Below are 21919 nucleotides of genomic sequence, written 5' to 3'. Positions count from 1 at the left end.
TGCACTCAAGAGTTATAAGGGAAAGAAACGGGCGTGGGGGGGCGGACAGAGGAAAGGAGAGTTATAAGCGAAGCCTGGGAGAGATGGTAGCCCATTAGCAAAGGATGCGTTCCAACTTCCCTCCCTGTGTCTCTTGTGCGCAAGAGAGAGATGTGGCAAATGAGAGCACCGACTGACTAAAGTGATAGTGAAGGTCTACGGGTAGTAAGAAGAAAGTAATGGAAAGCAATGAGGCATGAGGTGTTTGTTGATTTGCAGCATAGCATACACATGGCATTCTGCTTCAAAAGGCATTTTGCAACATCTGAGGCCAGCATAAACATTATTTACATGATTCAGCCAAGGCTAAGTACTTTTGTCATATGATTTCAGTGACAGGAGTTAGCACATGTTTAACTCGCGTTGAAATCAGTGGAACAGAAAAATGCTTAACTTTAGCTGGGCAGTGGCCCAGATACACAGATACACCCCATAGTATTACAGGTGATAGCACACATGGATAAAGAACATTTATATGTTTATAAACCCCGGAACAATTTGTTCTGTTTTGATCAGAAACAAAGTGACTTGGTCTTAGGCACCGTAAACACACTTAGAGGTTAGCTTGCTAAGATCATTCTAGATTCCTTAGGCTGAGATGGATATTTAATCATACCTAAATGGCTGCAAGGTGCACTGACTTGCGGTCTCATAAGCATGTGGGGTATGAACAGATTGTATGTTTCCTTTCCTCCTTGATGACAATGAAAGAGAAAATAAATCAGCATCTTCCTGCTGCTCAGGTGACATGCATGGATCGTATATCTGAAGGTATACGGTAGCCAGGAGAGGAGGCTAGTTACTAAGTCCTTTTCAAAGCTGAATGATGATCATGGTCTCCTGAAAATGCAGCCTGATGAAAAGACTGTTTCAGAGTAAAATATCCAATCTTTTGCTGCAGACAGCTGCTGTAGTTGGGTTACAGCCTCTCCGCAATTCCAGTTAACAAAGCGGGAGATCTGTTTGCAAAGCTGCCAATCCTCTCTGCAAGGGAAAAATCTGTCCTGAAAAGTAAATGCATGGGAGAAAGAAATGCTACTTAATTGTGATAATAAGTAAGCGCTGACTACCGGGAAGCAAAAATTAGAGAAACCCTTCTAAGTCACAATAAATCTCCCTTCTTCTTTGAGCTCTTTGTGTCATCTGCGGGACTGAGGAGTGGGTGTCCCTGAGGTGAGGAAGCTTGAGAGTCTTTGACGTGGAAGGAAAGAAAAGAACAGGGCAGGGAATATCCACCCCGTGTGAGTCACACACAGAATGTGATGATGACTGCTCTTGACTGGGACGGGGTTTGGGGCTATGTTTTGTATTACATGACACTAGCCTTTGTTGTCAGCTACTTCCCATATTGTGATTTTTAGACACAGGTGCACTTCCTGAGTGACTCCTGAGGCTGAGAACATCAGTGTAGTTTCGTATACATTAGCACACCACCTCTGGAGAACAGAGCTGTAGACTTACAAAAGGAGACAGCTTGGATCGGTGTCAGGAGTTGGCATTATTGGGCAGTTGCCAAGGCCTGTAGCCTAGCAAAGGGCTCCCTGATGGTCCCTGCAACACCTTCACCGTGTGTCTGCTTTCTGGTGTCACTATCCTCTGTTCACCTGCCCTCACCAAGCATAGGAGCAGTTACAAGAGGGAAGAGAAGGAGGAGCAACCTCCACTTGCCTTGACCTCTCCTCCATGTAATGGAGCGGCCTGGACCCAGAAGCAGTGTGGGGAAGCAAATGAGCAGTGCAGGCAGGCAGTCATGGAGGCAGGAACCAGTTAGTCAATGGGACCAGTTATTCATGACTTCAACTCCCATTGAAATCAAAGGGAATCAACTTAAATCTGGATCCAAACCTATTAAGTTTGTCCCCTTGTTAGTCCCAATAAGTCTTCCTTCCAGGCACTGACCAGACCCCATGCCGGATTATCCTGTGCCCTTCAGACCATAGTATTGAGGGCAGATGATTAAGAGATTTGATGTCAGAGTTTTGTTTTTCATCGTGTGATGAGATAATACTTGTTTGGTCTTTTTAAGTTGGTTTTGAATAGAACTGTGAGCAGAGTGTCGCTTGAAATTGCCCACTATTTGCATACTGATGGGGGGGGGAGAGAGAAGAGGACAATTTTTCCAAGGTGACAAGTTTTCCAACAGTTTCTTGGGGTTTCCCATTAGCACTGGCTCTGCCACTGTCAGTGGCAGCATCACCAACCATATTGGACGACATGACCTAGTGTTGTATCAGAGCAATGGTGGTGGTTTGCTGGGGTGGTGGACGTAGGAATAGTGGATGCTACCAAAATAAATGGTGGTGGGAAATTCCATGAAGTGTTTCTCTTTTACTAGGGGGTTCAGAAAAAGAAAATATCTTAGAAATGTTCCTGGGGAGGCAGGGGGGAGGGAGTCTTCAGAGAAACGCTAGCTCAGCTCTAGTTTTGAAGATATTTTTTTTAATGACTAGTTCTCTCTCAGATACACTTGCTTCAGGCTTCCTCCCTGGTGGTAGGAATACTGACACATCCCTCCTTCCCTTACAGGTGGGCTCTTTCTTCATGATAAACCTCTGCTTAGTGGTCATAGCAACTCAGTTCTCGGAGACTAAGCAGCGGGAGAGCCAGCTGATGAAGGAACAGCGAATCCGCTACCTCTCCAATGCTAGCACTCTGGCCAGCTTCTCAGAGCCGGGGAGCTGCTATGACGAACTCCTCAAATATCTCGTCTACGTCCTCCGTAAGGCCAGCAAGCAACTGGTGGAGCTCTACCGAACCACAGGGGTGAGGATGGGGTTTCTCTCCAGCCCGGGTAGCAAGAGCAGTGCAGAGCGGCAGCCGTGTAAACACCGGCCGCGGAAAAGGTCCTCGGTGCATCATCTCATTCACCACCACCATCACCACCACCACCACTATCACCTGGGCAATGGAAGCCTTCAGGCACCGCGCGCCAGCCCTGAAATCAGCGACGTTGAAACCAGCTCGCTTCACAATGGTGCAAATAGGCTGATGCTCCCTCCAACAGCCAATCCTCACCCCACTGCCAGCAACGCTGAGTCCGTTCACAGCATCTACCATGCAGACTGTCATTTTGAGCCCATTCGCTGCAGATCATCTCTCCCGCCTCAGCCTGGTCTCAGCTTACCGGGGCCAGAGGTGCTTCCCAGGACTGTGGTTGGCAGCAAGGTCTACCCTACTGTACACCCAAGTAACTCCCATGAATTGCTGAAAGAAAAAGGTTTAGCAGAGCCCACATTGAACCCTGGGGCCAGCACCCTGATGAACCTTAATATCCCCCCGGGACCGTATAGTCCAATGCAGAAGCTACTGGAGACACAGAGCACTGGTAAGTGTTTGGGTAGAGTGTCAGCCACTAAGATATCACCTAGATGGAAGGCAAAGCCGCTGTTCATCCCTAACTTACCTTTCCAGGCAGGGCTGCCATTGATTAGGGTCAGGTGAGATTCGGGTTGTCCTCAGTTCAGAACTAAGACAGAAGTTAGTTTATAAGGTCCTAACAAAACCCGTTCATCGGAAATAATTCGTTTTGGGTGTGTTGATTACCTCCTCCCAACCTGCCCCACTGGAAAACATGAAATGGGGGCAGAGAATGAAAAGATAGAGCTTTATTTTTTCAAATTGGTTGTAACAAAGTAGCATGTTAAGCAAATTTGTGTTGATAGCAAGTCGGCTGTTCTGTGCCCCTCAATAAGATGGAGAGAAAAATGAATGTTATGAAGAAATCATTCCAGACCTACCCACCTGCTCTAAGTCAGCAGTCTTCAGCCTTTTCAGACGAGGGACCCACCTTTAACCCAAATATTCATTTGAGGACCTTCTTAATTAATTTTTAACCACATATTTGTATGGGGGCCATGCTGCTGTTATGACCCACCTAAAACCAGGCCCTAAGCCACCAGTTAAAGACCAGTGCTCTAAACATCCTTCTCTGGGCCTATGTGTTAGAGACAGAAGTGCTGTTTCCATACTTTCTCCATCTGCAGGACACATTATGTCAAGGTGGTGACTGGTAGGCCTCCTATTTAGTTGGAGCAGTCATTCCATCATTCTGAGAGTTGCCATTGCCTTAATATTTGTCTAAAACCAATGAGAGAGGAAAGCAAGAATTTTCTTCATGTATGTATGCTGGCTGGGACCGATGGTTACTGGAGTCCAACAACACCTGTAGGCTACAGGCTCCCAATCCCTGATGTACATCAATTCAAATGTGCAGATATTCAGGGCTTTGTACTCAGAAAGTGAATTTGTCTTTGCATCTGTTTCCTGCCTATGTCCATTTTCTTTCATAACAGTGAAGAACAGTCTGATGACTTGGTCATTCTTCCTTAACTTCTTAGGAAGGTGACCTCTTAGGCTGCAGTCTTAAGCACACTTACCTGGGAGTGCACTGCAGCCAACCCAACTGAGCACAGTGGGACTTGCTTTCAAACAAGCATGCATAGGATCAGGCTGCACATTATGTAACTTGTAAGAGCTGCTCTTTCTGAACATGATATGTTTTGGTAGGCAGCCACACACCTGTGAGTATATATGCAGATGTGTATGATGCTTTCCCCTTTAACACATGAGCAGAACATGATGTTTGCCATTAGAGAGATCCATAAGAAAAACTGTCTGAATATGATGCTGTGTAGGGCCAGGTAGCCAAAATCTTATTATCTGCCTTATATCAGCCATGGGAGTTTCCCCTGCTGGCTTCAAAATGAGAGAGACATTACAACTGGGTCAGAGGTGCATTCTGGAGACAAACTCTTCATTCCACCATAGCCAGCACAAAGGGGAGACTCTTTGTATCCTTGTTGTCTGGTGGGGTACCATCTGTCAGCTGGCCTCAGCCATTGCGAGAAATGATTTGAGAATGATATGTTTAGGGGGAAGTTGTTAATGCTGAAGTATCAGCAAACAGCAGGAACTCCCAAGCAGCTTGCTGGCTGCAGTGCTTGTCTCTAATTACAGCTCCTAATATTCCAGGTGCCAGAAGAGCTGATTGCTTTTTGTTTTAACTTAATAGCCAAATGTGTAATGAGGTGACTGTGAACTCTTGGCAGTGGACAGCTGTCACTCATTCTTTTCTCTCTCTTTTTCATCTTCAAAGTTAGTTAGCAGACATTCGTGGCTTAGCAATTGTTGTTGTTTAGTTGTTTAGTCGTGTCCGACTCTTCGTGACCCCATGGACCAGAGCACACCTGTCTTCCACTGCCTCCTGCAGTTCGGTCAAACTCATATTAGTAGCTTCGATAACACTGTCCAACCATCTCATCCTCTGTCGTCCCCTTCTTCTTGTGCCCTCAATCTTTCCCAACATCAGGGTCTTTTCCAGGGAGTCTTCTCTTCTCATGAGGTGGCCAGAGTATTGGAGGCTCAGCTTCAGGATCTGTCCTTCCAATAAATTAGGGTGTGGAAATGAGAAGTATCATGGATTTTCTTCTTTTGTATAGGTGATAAAGTGAAGAAATTCAAAGGATATTACACACACACACACACACACACACACACACCCAAGTATCCTATCTGCTCTTAGGTCATGAGCTTAAGGAGGTGAGATATAATAGGATAAACTGTGTCAACTGTGTGTGTGTGTGCATGTCCTATAGCTATATATAGGCTGAGTCTTTTAAAAGGGGCCCCGTGGAACACATGTACTCTGTATCCATGGGGCCTCTTTTAAAGGACTCACCCTGTATATATAAACACATAAATGTTTTAGTGTCTTTACCTCCTCCTCTCAGCTTTAGAGTATGAAAAACGAAAGGCCGTCTTAAATCAGCATATCACAAAACATAGAGCATGCTGTGTTGTTATGAAGGGTGTTGGGTTGCAGTGATGAGAGCTGACAATTCTGACCTCATAGGTCTTGCTCCATAGAGAAATACTTGCCCAGGTTATATGTACACCACTGAAGCTTCTGTTTGAAGAAAACGCAACAGAAATTAGGTTGGAGAGCATTTTTAAGTTTCAACATTTTGAGGAGTTTCCAGATTCCTCTTGCAGAATTGTATTTTTGAAGATTCTTTTCAAAAACAATGGTCCTATGGGAAAATGGTGTCCAGACCACTGGGAGGAATTTAACATCATACTCTTATGATTGTTACATCAGTGCAAGAATTCTGCTTGCCAGGTGCGATGATCTTTCCTTCTCCTAGCCCTGTGCTCTCTTCTCAGGGTTCTCCCAAGCCTCCAGACCAGATCTGGGGGAGGTGTGGTGGTGCATGGGGGGAGGAGAGGAGGCGAGCCCTGTTGTGTTAGTGTGAGCCCCTGCACAGGCTTCTGCTAGCATGCTGGGCTAGTTGTTACTGGGCCATCATCTCTGGCAGCTCACATGCACGCACACACTTCACTGTGATACCTAAATTCTACAACGTAATCCTACTATTTGTGCTGAATCAGGCTGATACACCTAAAGCATCCCCATAGGTAGGATGGTAGCCATTTATGGGTCTCTTGCTATGTGTTGCATGAGTTGCTTCTGAATTCTGACCGATGGAGATTTTTAAAGAAGCAGCAGAACAGGCCTAATTTCTGCACAAAGCTTCTTTCAAATGAAACCTTGCCTGCATTCATTATAATAGCTTACTGGCTGGTGCATGTTTCCTCGCTAGTGGCGGAACCCCGGGATGTAAGCAGAAGTGACAGCAAACACATTGCCTGCAAGTGAAATTGTGTCTGGTAGTTCCCCTACCTGTAATATCTAGCAGAACTTAACTTGTGTCACAGCCCTCCAAATCATTGGCTGACAATTGCTGGGGAGGGAATGACAGGGAAACAAGGTCCCTTGGGATCTCATACCTGGCAGTGAGTTCTAGAAGCTATGGAAGAGGAAGGAGAAACTGGAATGTAGCTCCTTTTTCAGTTGCAGCATATATGCAGCACTTGATCTAGTTTTCTCAACAGAGACTGTTTAAGCCATTCCTGAAAGGGCCCCTCTGGCTCATTTGATGTCCCACTTCTGTGTTTTCCCATCCTCCCACCTCTTGCTCTCTTTGACTTGTGCCCTTCAATTCTCTTCTCATTAAATTGGGACTGACCTTTCTGACAACATGCTGGAGAATGCAGGGGGCAGGCTGATGCTTAGCATAAAAAATCACCAGGTTTTTAGAATCTAATGTATCCTCCCTCTTATCAATCTCTTAGTAAGGGTCTTGATTCAGGTTCAGTAGATAGTCAAAAATTATGGTTCAAATGTTGTTCTAGCCATGGTAAAAGTTATACACGCATACTGTTTTTGCATTGGTTGGAGATAACCACTCAAACGGGGCAGACGTTCTCCACATACATCTGGTGTGAAATTATTGAACTTACAAAAACTGCAGTTGGACACCGACATTCTTCGGCTGCTCCAGAAAGAGATTTCCAAGATCTTTAGTGAAATAACAGAGGGTATGGTTTTCTTTGTCCCTGTTTCAGGTGCTTGTCAAAGTTCCTGCAAGATTTCCAGCCAGTCTGGGAAACCCAACAATACTTGCAACCCAGATAGTTGTCCATACTGCATGAAGACCTTGGCTAACGATCCAGAGCTGGTGGACAATGAAATGGGAGATTCTGACAGCGACGGGGTATATGAGTTTACTCAGGACGCTCACTACAGAGATCAGAGGGACCCTCAGCGTTGGAAAGCTCGGGGAAGAAACACCTTAAAATTCCTAGCCTTCTGGAAGGTGGTTTGTGAGACGTTTCGGAAGATTGTAGATAGCAAGTACTTTGGCCGTGGGATCATGATAGCTATCCTGATCAATACCCTCAGCATGGGGATTGAGTACCACGAACAGGTAAGCAGAGCCCTCTGTACTTTAGTAGTTATAGTTAGACTCTCCCTGCAGCCAAGGCACCCCAAATGGTGGCCTCATTAGCTCCATCCTGGTTCTGCTCTTAGCCCCTTGAGTGGGATTTCGTACCACACAGCATCGATTCATGCTGACCTCTTACTTTCATGCCTTGCTCTGTTTAGCTGTGTTTGTTCTGGTCTGTTGTTAAATGAAGCTCTGAAGCTCTGCAAGGGCAACAAAGCTGCAGATCTTGGGGGAGCACTTCTGGTTGTGCTACTTAGTGTGGAGAACTGCACACTGGTGAATAGAGTTCAGTGACACTTGTTGGTCTAAGGATGTAAGCAAGTGAAGCCGTCTTTACAATGCTTTGCTCTCTCTCTTTCTTTTTTTGCATTTTCACAGTAATTCTCCAAACGCCACAAGACTATTTGCTTACCTCAATAAATCATTTACATTTGATTTTATAATAGCTAACTTGCAAACAACATGTCATGAAATATGCAAGCTGTTTCGTGAAATAAGTACTGTAATTGCATGCTTGGTGGTGTTTTGTGTTTTTTAATGCAGGCTTCCCCATACAATTTGGGTTATGGTGTATTCTAATACTTAAACATGATTTTGCTCCAGTCAGTCATATTGTGGGGTGCCCTTTATTTAGAAATGTGTCTGCTTTGGTGCACAGTTGATGTGACCAAACTAAAAATGCCAGCACTGATTACATTCCCTTACTGGCATGTGGTACATGGTTGTTATGTACAGTTGCTGATTTAAGACCTACTCCAGTTCCCATAGGTCTGTGTCAGTGTTGTTCAGTGTCAAAGGGTCGATCAAATACTTTGGCTTCTAGTTCTGTGAAACCCAACTTTCCCCCTGAAACATCAGGTTGACTTTGTCCCCCACTTCCCATACAGAGTCCTAAATTCTTGTCATTCCATTTAATTTCAGAGGTCATGGAAAATTTTAAATATGTTTTTCAACATAATATAAAAAAGGAATAAAGTCTCATAAGGTGGTTAGAGACATCACCGACCTGGTGGCATCTTCATAAAGAGCTCCACCCCTAGTGATGTCAGTGTCACTCCTCCCATATGGAGCTCTCTGTCCCACCTAAAGAAAGCATGGGCAGGTGGAGTTCCTGTAGGTTATATTCTCATCAGCAGTAATCCAAGGAAAGCCCCCCAACAGAGCATTCAGGAGAGGAGGAATGGTTTTGCTGGCCTGGAATCCAATGTATCCTGAGCTGGGTACACGGCTGACACTTGACGACATTCCACCCAATCCAGCATTGGGACCGATCACTGCACCTGCTCCAGACTCTTCTCGCACTGAGCAGAGTTTCCTCTGCTACTATCTTATGCCTCAGCCAGCATAAGCAGTGGGGTTGCAAATGCAGCAGTGGCTACGCTGATCAGGCACACCTTGGTTAGGATTACTCTGCCCCTTGGAAACAAGTTGCATTGAACGTACTGAACATAATTGAACCTATTAAACAAGCTGTCCTTCAGATGTGCTCATTTTTCTTCTTTTCTAGCTCCCCCTTCCCTATTGGCATAGTCGCTTACTGTTTAATGCAGTTGCTTTACTTCTCATTTTGTAGCTCCCTGTGTCAGAATAGTAGCTGCAAACCAAATTCTGCAGGTATAATTGTAGATCCTAGTGCCATCCTGGTGTATTAATGCATCAGTGGTTGTACATTATAGTGGCTGAGGCCCCTTTGGTGTGCTAAATGTGTCCTTTCAAGCAAGCATGTTTTCTGAAATCTTAATGCAATGTGGCTGATTAACCTTTGTTTTCGTTATGCCTTAAATGGAAAGGCACACTTAGGTCCTCTTAGGATCTGTCACATGCTGTTTGACCTTCCTTTCTTGACCTTACTCAAAATTTGTCTCCATAGCTGAAATAAGGATTGATGGATTGCTTTTGAAATTCGTTATTCTTTTAATAATAGTACCAAGTGGATCATTCCTTTGGAGTCTGGAGGGGAAACTAGAAAAGTTGATGCAAAGTTCACATTCTTCATTTTTGATAGTTTGAATCACAGAGGGAAATGTCATCTCTGTCTAATTCAGGTATTGCTTCCTGTGATGGGGAGACAACCTTAGCAGTTCCTCTGCCCTTCCCATTACCCCTCTTACCATAACAGAAAACCCACCAAGGGCATGCAAGAGAAGCAATCATGTTGCTTGCTGTGCTTTTCTCATGGTGATTAAAAAATAAACTATCTTTGGGAACACCCATGGGAAAGAGTTTGCCACCAGGAAAGGGTGGGGAGCATGTGGTCCTCCTGATGTTGTTGGACTGCAACCCTCACTGCTCAACTGACATTGGTCATGCTGGGAAGGGTTGTTGGGAGTTGGAATCCAACAGCATTTTCAGCATACCAGGCTGGGGAAAGGTTGCAGTTGATAAGAGAGAGAGGTGGGTCTGCTAGGCAGTAGAACCTGTAGCACCAGTGTCCCTAGGAATATAGAATCATAGAACCGTAGAGTTGTAAGGGACTCAAGGGTCATCAAGTCCAACTCCCTGCAATGCAGGAATCTCAGCTAAAGCATCCCTCTCAGATAGCCATCCAACAGCTGCTTAAAAGCCTCCAAGGAAGGAGAGTCTACAACCTCCCAAGGGAGACTGTTCCACTGTCAGACAGCTCTTACTGCCAGAAAGCTTTTCTGTGTGTTTAGTCGGAATCTCCTTTCTTGTAACTTGAAGCCATTGGTTCACGTCCTACCCTCCAGGTCAGGAGAAAACAAGCCTGCTCCCTCTTCCATGTGACAGCCTTTAGGATATTTTGAAGATGGCTATCATACCTTCTCTCAGTCTCCTCTTTTCCAGGCTAAACATACCCAGCTCATCCAAGCGCTCCTCATAAGGCTTGGTTTCCAGACCCTTGATCACCTTGCCCTCATCTGCACACGTTCCAGCTTGGCTACATCCTTCTAAAATTGTGGTGCCCAGAATTGGACACAGTATTCCAGTTGTGGTCAAGGCAAAATAGAGTAGGACTGTTGCCTTATGGACAGAATGTAATTATGTGATGCACTCAGAGAGGCTTAAAAGATGTCATAGTTGGAAAAACCTGGGACTGGGGTAGAAAGGTGATTGGTAAGTGAGTACTCAGTGAGTTTCAGTGTGCTATCTTCTTTTTCTTTTCTTTTTAAGAAAAGATTAGAGATTCCAATGTCCTATTTCCCTCCACTCCCGCTCCCCTCAATATTGGAGTGAATAGCAAATGTTGAATCCTGCTTTTATTAATTCATCTGATTAAAGCGGCAGGAGAGAATAAGGAGATGTTTTTCTGTAAACTCCTGAGGCTTACAGTTTGCAGTTTCATAATCTGACAGTTATGAGATAGGGAATTAGAGCTGAGAATTGATAGCTCTGGCCCTTCTGCTGAGATTATAAATGGTGAATGTGACCTTTCCCCCCCCCAAAAAAAAACCCTTAAGAACAAACAAATCAATGTCACCAAATGTATCTGCATGGATAGGTTGTTTAAAAAGAAATGAAGGACCTTATGAGCAATTGACTTTATTAGTTTTTATATGAGGCTGTTTTGCCTAATATAGAACACAAGTATTTCCATACACACTGAACCCTGGCTTTGTCAGTTCTATGAAGTGGAATAATTTGGTATCAGAAATGTTGATATTGTTATAAGTTTGGAGGGGGAGCAAGACTCCCCTAAATTCCTGGAACTAGGGAAAAAGTTAGAAATTAACCAACCCCCCTGAATCTCCATAAGCAGCAGGGATTAATGTGGGTGCCTGCCATAACCTAGAGGGGAGATGGTTCCACAGAGATAGTGTCACAATGGAAAAGGCCATATCCCTGGTAATTGCAAGATGAACCTTTCAAGGCAGCAGCACAGCCATGCAGGCCTCTAGCTGACCTCAGTGATGGTGTCAGATGATGTGGGAGAAGATTTTCCTTAAAATAGCCTGCTCTCGAGATCTTGAGAGCTTTAGCAGCATATTGGGAGCTAGTATAGCAACAAATGTAAGAGAGATGTTAACATGTGCATGAAAAGGTCTCCAGGAAGCAATCTAGCTGCAACATTCTGCACTAGCTGTAAGGCCAGCCCCACAGATAGTGTATTACAGTCATCCAGCCTTAAGTTTCCCTATGCATGAGTCAAAGGGGTGAGGCTCTCCCTGGCCAGACACATTTGTAGCTGGAGAACCAGCCAAAAGTAGTTGCTGTACCCACTTGGGCCTCCAGTGAGAAAGGTAGATCTAAGAACATCCTCAGGGGTGCACACACATACCCACACCCCAAGCTGCGCACTTCCTCCTTCAAATGGAGGGCGGGCAGCTATGAAATTCCCAGACCCAGGAGCCACCCACCACCGGACTTCTGTCTTTTCAGGATTCAGTCTCCTGTTTATTTTGCCTCCTCCAACCTACCACTTCATCCAGAGACTAGTCCAGGATATGCTAATAGAGAAATGGAGCTGGATATCATCACTATACTGATGACACAGTGCTCCAAATCCTGCGATGGCCATTCCTAATGGCTTAAAGAGCATTGGGGACAAGATTACAGCTAGTGCCAGGGCGGCTAAGTATAGCCACCCAGTGCTGCTCTCTAGATATGGCCCTGTAAGTAGGAGCAGGATTCCCCACTCCCAACTTCTTTGGATGAGGTCACCCTGTAATCACGCTTGGGTTAAGGGACTCTGACACTAGTTCCTCCTTCAAACTCTTTCACAAGAACAAAGAGAGAAAGAGAGCAGTGTAAAGTTTAGAGTCCCCATTAAATGCTCATGATAACCAATTCTTTCTCTATGTTAAAACAAAATTGGACTTAACAGCTCTGGGAAGTTTTGCCCATTATTTCTGAATATGTGTTCCTAATGAGTCATTCTCATGAACATCATACTTTAAAAAATTAAAAGCAGAAATCTCAGCACATTCATTTTAAGGAAAACCAGCTATTCTTTGGAAAGAAGGAGCTGTCATAATTGCTTAAAGCATCATATATGTCACCCTTAACCAGGTTTCCATAATAATGAGAAACTGGAAGCTTTGTTATTAATAGAAATAAATGGCACACATCCCTCACATATCAGATTTACAGTCTGTTTTAAAAAATGGGGTTGTAACATACTGAAAATTTTTAAGGGCCATGCTAGCAGGAGGAGATGTGAATGGATACAACTGCAGTGCCAAGCCCATTCTGTGAAGATTAATGGTACACTGTACATCATCTAGTACAGTGGTACCTCGGGTTAAGTACTTAATTTGTTCCGGAGATCCGTTCTTAACCTGAAGCACCACTTTAGCTAATGGGGCCTCCTGCTGCCGCTGCACCGCCAGAGCACGATTTCTGTTCTCATCCTGAAGCAAAGTTCTTAACCCAAGGTACTATTTCTGGGTTAGCGGTGTCTGTAACCTGAAGCGTATGTAATCTGAAGCGTACGTAACCCGAGGTACCACTGTACATAAAATTAGTATCACTGTTATCCCAGTGCTGTCACATTAGTTCACATCATGTTCAACTGCTTTGCTACCCTTAGAGATTAAGGAACTAGACCCCCACCAATTATTATGAGCAGAAGACCACCACCCCCAACATGCTGGAAATCAGTTGATCTGAAGACACAATTATCACAGCCAGAGCAAAAGTTAGTCTTCTGTAGTAGCCTAAGAATTAGCTGAAACATTATTGATTGCATAGCAAAGATCCCATGAGGGCAGGCTGAGTGGTTATAGCAAACAACTGTAAAAGCAGCAAAGAAACAAGTCTCTTCCTATTTAATCATAAATAACCAAGCAAAGAGATAATTAGGGTCCTGAAGGTGTGTATCTGAAGAAGTGTGCATGCACACGAAAGCTCATACCAAGAACTGACTTAGTTGGTCTTTAAGGTGCTACTGGAAGGAATTTTTTTTGTTTTGACTAGGGTCCTGAAGGAACAGCCTATGATCATTGGGGGAATGAGAGCAACCATGGTTTGAATGTGGGGAATCTGAACTTTCGGAAATTCCCCCCAATGTCAATTTCCACCTTTGTAATCCTGGTAATGTCTAGACATATGGCAGCCCTAGAATACAAGCTACAATGCAATGCAGTATAGAGCAATTAACATTTCCAATGAAGCTGATCCATTGGGATCCTTTCTTTGGTTTCCCTCTTGCCAAGGCACACACTGACTCTAAACGCATCATGCAGTTTCTTCTTGCTTCAGTTGAAAGAAGGCACAGCACTGGTTTCCTCTAACAAGTATCTGGATATTAATTTCCATCCATTGAGGCTTTTGCTTCTAATTCATTCATTACCTCTCTCACTGTGGTGTTGGCAGCACAAAGTCAGCCAAGGCTGGAATGTTAAATATGTGTATGAGATCACCGTAGGTCCATAGGAACAAAGGCAGCAGGAACATAAGAATTATGCAGCCAGGTGTTTAGCTGCGTCTAAGTCAAAAAGTTCCCAGAGATAGTCAAGCCTGAAAGATGGGAGGGGGGAGAGCAAATGAAACAAAAATCTGTGGTTGTGGCAGGAGCTGTAGACTGGCCTGCTGTGATAAAACTACTGGTACGCAATTGTTTGAAAGCTTAGAAAAGGAAGTAATTCAATAGGAGGACATTCTTAAAAAAAAAAGTCTACAAAGGAAGAACCTCTCAAAAAAGTAGCTAATGTGCACACTCAGTTTGCAAAATACCAGTGTAACCTTTTCAGGCACTTTTAAAGCTCATTTAAGAGTTTTAAAGCTTAATCCTTAGTGCATCAAACAGCAGGGGGCTTGAACAGGTGACTGTACAAATGTTGTAAAGTTGTCACTAAGTAACATTAAAACCCAATAACCATTGCAGCATGAAAATATCACCCATCTGTGCCACGGTATGTAAGGAAAATGTGCCTGCAGAAAGGATCGGAAACTAAAAGGTCTACGGGCAAATGCAGGATAGTTCCTTGTAGAAATGTATCCTTTTGGCGCAGTATTCATTTGTGAAGAAGTGTGGATTAAGGTGCTAGGACTGTAGCAAGTATCACTAACTTACTGGTTCACTTCCTTGATCTAGTCTTTTTTCCTCCGATTTGTGATTTTGTTTGCTTCTCTACCTCCTGTGGAGCCAACAGCTAATTAAAGAAAAGAAGGACCTCTTCATCTGAGGGAAACATGCGATAATTCGCAGGGGGCTGGGACAGAGTGATCCCAGAGCTTACGGTGCCTTTGTTCTTTCATTTACCCATCCTAAGCAAGATGATACTGGGTCTGCTGTGTTCCTTTACAGGAAGAGGAGGTGAAAGCTAAACTAGTTTCAACTTCTTTCACTTTAGAAAGGGATAGAGACTGTAAATTATTGACTGTACTGGATGGGACTGATGGAAGTTTGGAGTCCAGCAGTTTGGAGGATAACATCTGTCTCAGTGGAGTGCACCTCCAGTGGTGAAGTCAAAACGCTGTATTAGCAGCACCGAAGTGCCCTTCCAGACAACAATAGCCCACACACACACACACACACACGGCCTTGCTGATGTGGCCCAAAGAAAAGCAGAGCAACACTGAGCAGGACTTCAGATGGTGATCAAAACATAAAAACAAGTTTCTGTGGGTGGAGACGGTCCAGCTGATGACAAGTCATAGTTTTCCCTGCCCTTCCTCAGGCATTCAGAACGATATTGTGGGCAAGTGGCAAGGGAATTAAACGGCTGCTTTGACTGGGACACAACTACAATATGCTTCCACCTGGCCCTCATGTCCCTTATGACACACCAAGGGTTCTATGAATTGGCTCTGACTGGAAACCAGGAGGCAGAAGAACAGGGTTCAGATGTGGTAGTATTTCTCCATTTCAGAACTTTGAAAGTCAAATCAAGGTCACTGTGCTATGTGAGGACACCCCCACCCCCCCAATGGGCCATAGCTCAGTTGGTAGAGCAGGAGACTCTTAATCGCAGTGTTGTGAGTTCGATTCCTATGTTGCAGTGGGTCCCTTCCAACTACAGTTCTACAATTCACACTGTATTTATTTCCTCCCCACTATGAATAAGCACTTTTTAAAAAATTACAAACAAGTATTTTGGCCACACGTTGTCTTTTCATTGATTATGCTGTCACTTACAATAATAACAGAGTGGTAATTTATAGTAGTGTTATTTTGTTCTCTTTTGCTGACTGCGTCATTAAAATGCTGCTGACTGAATGTGGGATTCTGCAGCTCACCCGTTCTCTGTCCCTTGCTGTGGATATTCATTCTGGATTTTCTGGACATAGTTGTGCTTTCGTGTCAGGTTGTTGGGGGTCAGTGGTTTCGTGTGTGGGCGTGCAGGTACTATTTTTAGTATATATTTGTGTCTGCTCCTGCCTGGATCCACTCTAGTCAATGTGCTTGGATTCAAGGATTGTCATTAGTGATGATGTGCAATATCACCACTGAGCGCAATATGGCTCTTTTCGCAGTAGGTGGGTTTTCTTTTACAATTATTGCTTGCTCATGGAAATCAGGTACAAAAGGGGCAGGTGCCATCTTGAGTTGTTTTCACAACAGCAAGTATTTTGAGGACAGGGAAAAGTCAAGAGTGTTGCTTTCTGTGCAACTCTGGTTATACTCCATGCAGGGCCCTTATCCGTTTTTGCTCAGCCCACCTCGCTAAGCAAGACATGTATTAATTTTAAAGAAATCAGTGTATATATCAAAGATTAGCAAAAGCTGTGAGCTAAATGCCCTGTGTGCATTTTTCATCTTTATGATGGTTTCTAAACCCTAATGGTTCTGAAGCAGATGCTTGTATGGTACATGACTCAGAGTAGGAAGGATTCACTTTCTGGTATCACTAATCTCGGCTACTTGTAAACACATCAAATTCTCTGGAGCCATGTGGTGCTATGCCATTGTGAAGGATGGCCCAGAGTTTCAGGTGGAGATTGTGCATGAGGATTTGTGAATCAACAAATACTGCAGATCTTCCATGATTGTGGGATTTAAATAGGTTTGCCATATTCCAAAATGTAATAACCAGGACACCCCAAAAGTTGTTGAGCTTTTATTAAGAAGACCTCAAAATTGTTAAGCTTTTTAAAGGAAACCCCCCTTTTCCCCAAAAATTCTCGCAAACATGCTGTTGAATAAGCCTCATTTGAGTGTTTTCAGCTTACTCTAATAGCGTCAGAAGTCAAGTAGTAGTGAGTTTTGAGATGGCGATCCATGGGCTGCTAATGAGGATGTCCCAAAGTCTTAGATGTAGGGACAGGAGAGAAAGTAAATTTATTTCTCATTTAAAGGTGAACCTACCTAATTTGCACATTCCAAAACACTATGCAAACTGAAACATTGACATTCTCTTGAAAGTCACACTTTGGTGAATTTTGCAATGCACTTCTCCAACCGAGTAATGTGTACAGAAATGCATGTACTAAGGTAAACTGCATAAAAATTCATATATTATTGCAATTAACATAAAAAATGCATTAAATTAAGAAAATAGGCTTTGCAAGACATGTATTAGGGGAAATTGCATACAAAAGGATTAGGAGAGATTTGTACTAAAATCATGAACTTTCATGAGGACTTTTATTTATTTATTTTATTTATCTGTGGGGCATACCAGGAGAGGCGGTCTCGTACCTACGGGACCGCCTCTCCTGGTATGCCCCACAGAGGAACTTACGGTCTTAAAAACACCTTGAAGGTCCCAGGCCACTGAGAGGTTAGGCTGGCCTCAACTAGAGCCAGGGCTTTTTCAGCTGCGGCTCCAACCTGGTGGAACGCTCTGTCACAAGAGACAAGGGCCCTGCAGGACTTGACATCTTTCCGCAGGGCCTGCAAGACAGAGCTGTTCCACCTGGCCTTTGGTCAGGGCGCAGCCTGACTCCCTCCTTTGGCAATCTTTACAAAACTTTAGTTTATGGTTGCCATCAATTTTGATTTTAATTACTTTTTATAATGTTTTTATAATGTTGTACTGTTTTAGTGTTTTTAGCCGCCCTGAGCCCGGCTTCGGCCGGGGAGGGCGGGATATAAATAAAATTTATTATTATTATTTTAAATGCAAACTGATGTGAAAACTCAGAAAACTGACTTTAAGATTTTATAAATGAGAAACCAAGAAAGATCAAAATGGACATTCCCCATTTCCCCATTCCTTGCTATATTGAAGGAGGGAGCAATTGAAAGATAGACCTGAGTTGATCCGATGAGCTTCCCTAACCACTTTTAAATGTTTAACTTGGGTTTGCTCACTGGTCTGTGCAACTATGAAGCATACGATTCTATGATCCTCCTGCTGGCTTCAAACTATCTTCTTCTTGTTTTCTCTATGCATTTATCTTCTGCCTATTTTGCAGGAATGAGCCTACCATAAAGCCCCATCTTTAAATAATGATGCATTCCCATTTATGGCTTGGCGCATGAATCCCATTTTGCTGCATGTGAGTTTACTGCCACCTTTCCTGCTATGTGCCAGCATTCTTTTGCCAAGTGATCAAAAGTCTGGCATCATTTTTGTCACCTCCCCATCTATTCCTGCATTTTCTCTTTACCTACCAAAGAGCTTGTGTGAATTATCCATTTAAACCCCTGAGCAAGAACAGCTGAATAAATTAGACTGATATGGGGGAGAAGGGAACACAGTGCTCTATAGATTTTGTATTACCAACACTCAATTTACTTGCTGTTTAAACAGGAGTTATTCTTATTAAAGATTTGCTGCTGGAACCCTAATGGAATTAAATCAATGTTAATGGTAGCTGTTGGAATGATTCATCATCATGATAGCTGATTTTCAAAATGTACTTCCTGTTTTGTATTGGGAGTAATTAGCTTAATAAGACTCTAATGAGAGCATGTCAACACAAAGCCAAAATTAGTGGATATGGTTCTGGTGTGTAAGATATAAAGAAATAAGAGATATAAAGAATGCATATACTGTAATGGCAAAGAAATCAGTGGACACCCATATTTAAAATAAGCAAGTTTCAACCTTGTTTAGGTAAGGGGGCTTCCTGGTCAAAGAAGTCTTGGTTTGGGCTTTTACAAAGGGATTAGGAACTTCTATTGAAGAATTTGCTATACAGTTGGGGTGGGGAGTGGTTGGAGTCAGAGCTTTGTTTAGCAAATTCACATGTAAGACATTGTATGATAATACACACCAGTAGTAACTGGTGATGTCTGATACAGTAATTTTTCCACTATCATTTATATATGCTTATTTTGCCTCCCAGTACTTTTCTAAAACTCCTAGAACTGGCTATTAGAATCAAGAACAAAATGGTAATTGACTAGCTCAAATTGCACCATTTAGCCTCTAAGTCAGGAGTAGCTAACACCCACTCCCTGATCAAATTTTTCTCCCCACTACACACACACACACACACACACACACACACACACACCGAGAGAGAGAGAGAGAGAGAGAGAGAGAGAGAGAGAGAGAGCGCGCGCGCAATGCCACTCCAAGTTGCAGAACAATTTGGGGGCTTATGAAACCTCTGCTTCAGACATCTGAAGGTAGCCCTGTACAGGGAAGTTTTTAATGGTTGATGTTTTACTGTGTTTTTAGTATTTTGTTGGGAACCACCTAGAGTGGCTGGGGCAACCCAGTCAGATGGAAGGCAAATATAATTAATTATTATTATTATTATTATTATTATTATTATTATTATTATTTATGGGCTTGGCTTTCACAAGCCACGAGCCTGGCTTGGAAGGCATTTGTTAGACAGAGGGTTATAGACTCAGAATCATATAGTTGGAAGGGACCCTGAGAATCATCGAGTCCAACCCTTTGCAGTGCAGGAATATGTAGCTGTCTCATATGGGGGATCCAACCTGCAACCTTGGTTTTATCAGCTCTCTACACAACTGAGCTATCCGTCTCAAATAATATCTGCTCTTACATTTTCCATGAAGCTCCTTAGGCATATGGTTTTCTTACAGACTACTTTGTTTTTCTGGTGTCTGTGCTTTTCATTCTTCTCATATAATTCCCCTTGCGTCTTGTGTTATTCCCTTTGCACACCGAGTTCCTACGAGAGGAAGGCTTGGTTGCCTCTGCCGTTCATAAAACTTGACAGCAAGTCAGTGCTAATTTGAGACATCTTAGGTGCATGTGATATTGCGCTGGCAGCATATGGGGTTTGCCACTGATGCCAGGCTACATTGGTAGAATTTAAAAGCATGATGGATTAGAATCTATGGTTATGCATCTCCAGAGGGACAGCCCAGTTGCCCTAAATCTCACTGCCGCCAAAACCAGCTGGGGGCAGGGAGCTTGAGGCATGGTTCAAAGAGGATGCAAACAATATACGGTACATCTCTCATCAAAAAACCAAATGCAGCTATCCAATATTATGCCATAAACAGATGAGGTCGCTTTCAGTGTAGACATGCATTCTGGTGAGGGAAAGTATACAAGAACCTGTTTGCCTGTTTTTCAACTTCACACCTCTGTTTAGGATGCAGGTTGCAGGTGGCGCTGTGGGTTAAAGCCTCAGCGCCTAGGACTTGCCGATCGAAAGGTCGGCGGTTCGAATCCCTGCGGCGGGGTGTGCTCCCGCTGCTCGGTCCCAGCGCCTGCCAACCTAGCAGTTCGAAAGCACCTCCGGGTGCAAGTAGATAAATAGGGACCGCTTACCAGCGGGAAGGTAAACGGCGTTTCCGTGTGCGGCTCTGGCTCGCCAGAGCAGCGATGTCACACTGGCCACGTGACCCGGAAGTGTCTCCGGACAGCGCTGGCCCCTGGCCTCTTGAGTGAGATGGGCGCACAACCCCAGAGTCTGTCAAGACTGGCCTGTACGGGCAGGGGTACCTTTACCTTTACTGCTTAAAAACAAGCCTCCATCTCCTTTTCTTTACCAGGTCTTAGTGGTGCTGTTGCAGGTGATGCAGCTGAGAAGCTGGCTTTGTGTGATCCTCCTTTGAAAGCACTTTGTGCTGTCATCTTTTCCCCTCCTGCCCTCCACCCCACCCCACCCCCTGCCTTGTTCAACAGAGCTACATACACAGTATGCCACCAGCATCCCATTGATCCCTTCCAGAGAGAAAAATAGCATGATGGAACAGAACTTTAAAAGCACCCATCCCTCTGTATCTCACACACATGCATGATAGAGCCTCGCTGTTTCTTGCTGACTCCAGGCATTTCCGATGTAGAAAGCAGTCAGCATTAGAGGAAGCTTTACCTGTATTTCCAAACCGGTTTCAGCAGGAGATACACAGTAAGAAAAGGAGAGCTAAGTTTGAAATATAGTTTAGATTAACCAGAAACCAATGACATTAAAGAAGCTTACGCTCCTTCCAGGTCTATGGGGATAGGTCTGCATTGGTTGCCATTTTTGTTATATTGCTAGGGTAATATTATTCCTGAAGTCTCAGTAAAAAAATCATGAATTAAGGCTCAAATTTATGCTACAAGAGCTGTTGTGGTGCGGAGAAGGCCCTGGAGGGATGGAGCATGCCACCCGTCATATCCAGTTGTGTGCTGTTCCATCTGCCTTCTAGCAACAGAATACATTGCTGTGCACTTTTGATGAAGTTTTGGAGAAGGGCATCCAAATATGCTTTCCTGGGAGCCAAGGTGAAAATCAGAGTCTGCATTGACTGGGCCACTCAAATGTGGATCTCTGCTTCTGCAGAATGAGGTATCCATTTAAACAAAGGCCAAAGGCACTGGCCCAACGTTAGCTGTGGCACACTGATATGCAGTTCAGAGCTTGATTTCAGACCTACTCCTTTGTGACAGAGGCAGTGTTTCCTCCAGGATGTTTGCAACAATGAGGGCGATTGACCCTGGCTTTCAGCATGTCTAGAATCCATTGCTTTCACCACCAACCCAAGTTGTCCCAGGCAGCTACATACATTTGGCATTAGGAGGCAGAGCTTCTGCATCGGTAGGAATGGCTTCCTATATGAGCCCTGGAGCCTCTCGTTCTACAAATCCAGACACGGAGCATCTAATAGATTTTGCCCTAGCAAAATATTTTTGGCAGATGGTGAAAGAAAGAAAAAAGATTTTCAGTGTTCAGCAGGTCAAAATAAACAGGGTTTAAATAAATGGACTGGGTTGCTGTACTGAGTGAGCAAGTTATTGCCAAAGAGATTCTGTGGCATGCTCTTACCAACCCAGGTAAGATAGAAAGTGTCAACTTCAGCTTTTGTGCTGGCCTGCAGAAAGCACATT

The 21919-nt window shown here is 43.9% G+C and overlaps 1 protein-coding gene across 20 annotated transcripts in view; it reads left to right on the top strand.

The window, feature by feature from the left end:
- The window catches only part of CACNA1G (calcium voltage-gated channel subunit alpha1 G), a 326619-nt gene that overhangs the window by 190475 nt on the left and 114225 nt on the right, over window positions 1-21919 (top strand). For all 20 annotated transcript variants that reach the window (XM_083727936.1, XM_083727932.1, XM_083727930.1 and 17 more), the window contains exons 8-9: window positions 2566-3364; window positions 7444-7805. In XM_083727936.1, coding sequence (XP_083584062.1) covers window positions 2566-3364; window positions 7444-7805 — 1161 coding nt within the window. The remainder of the gene's footprint in view (window positions 1-2565; window positions 3365-7443; window positions 7806-21919) is intronic.

Source organism: Podarcis gaigeae (assembly GCF_964106915.1).
Source record: "Podarcis gaigeae genome assembly, chromosome: 2".
In the NCBI taxonomy this organism is placed as follows: domain Eukaryota; kingdom Metazoa; phylum Chordata; class Lepidosauria; order Squamata; family Lacertidae; genus Podarcis; species Podarcis gaigeae.
Note: the sequence above shows the minus strand (reverse complement) of the source record. Positions and strands in the feature narration are given on the sequence as shown.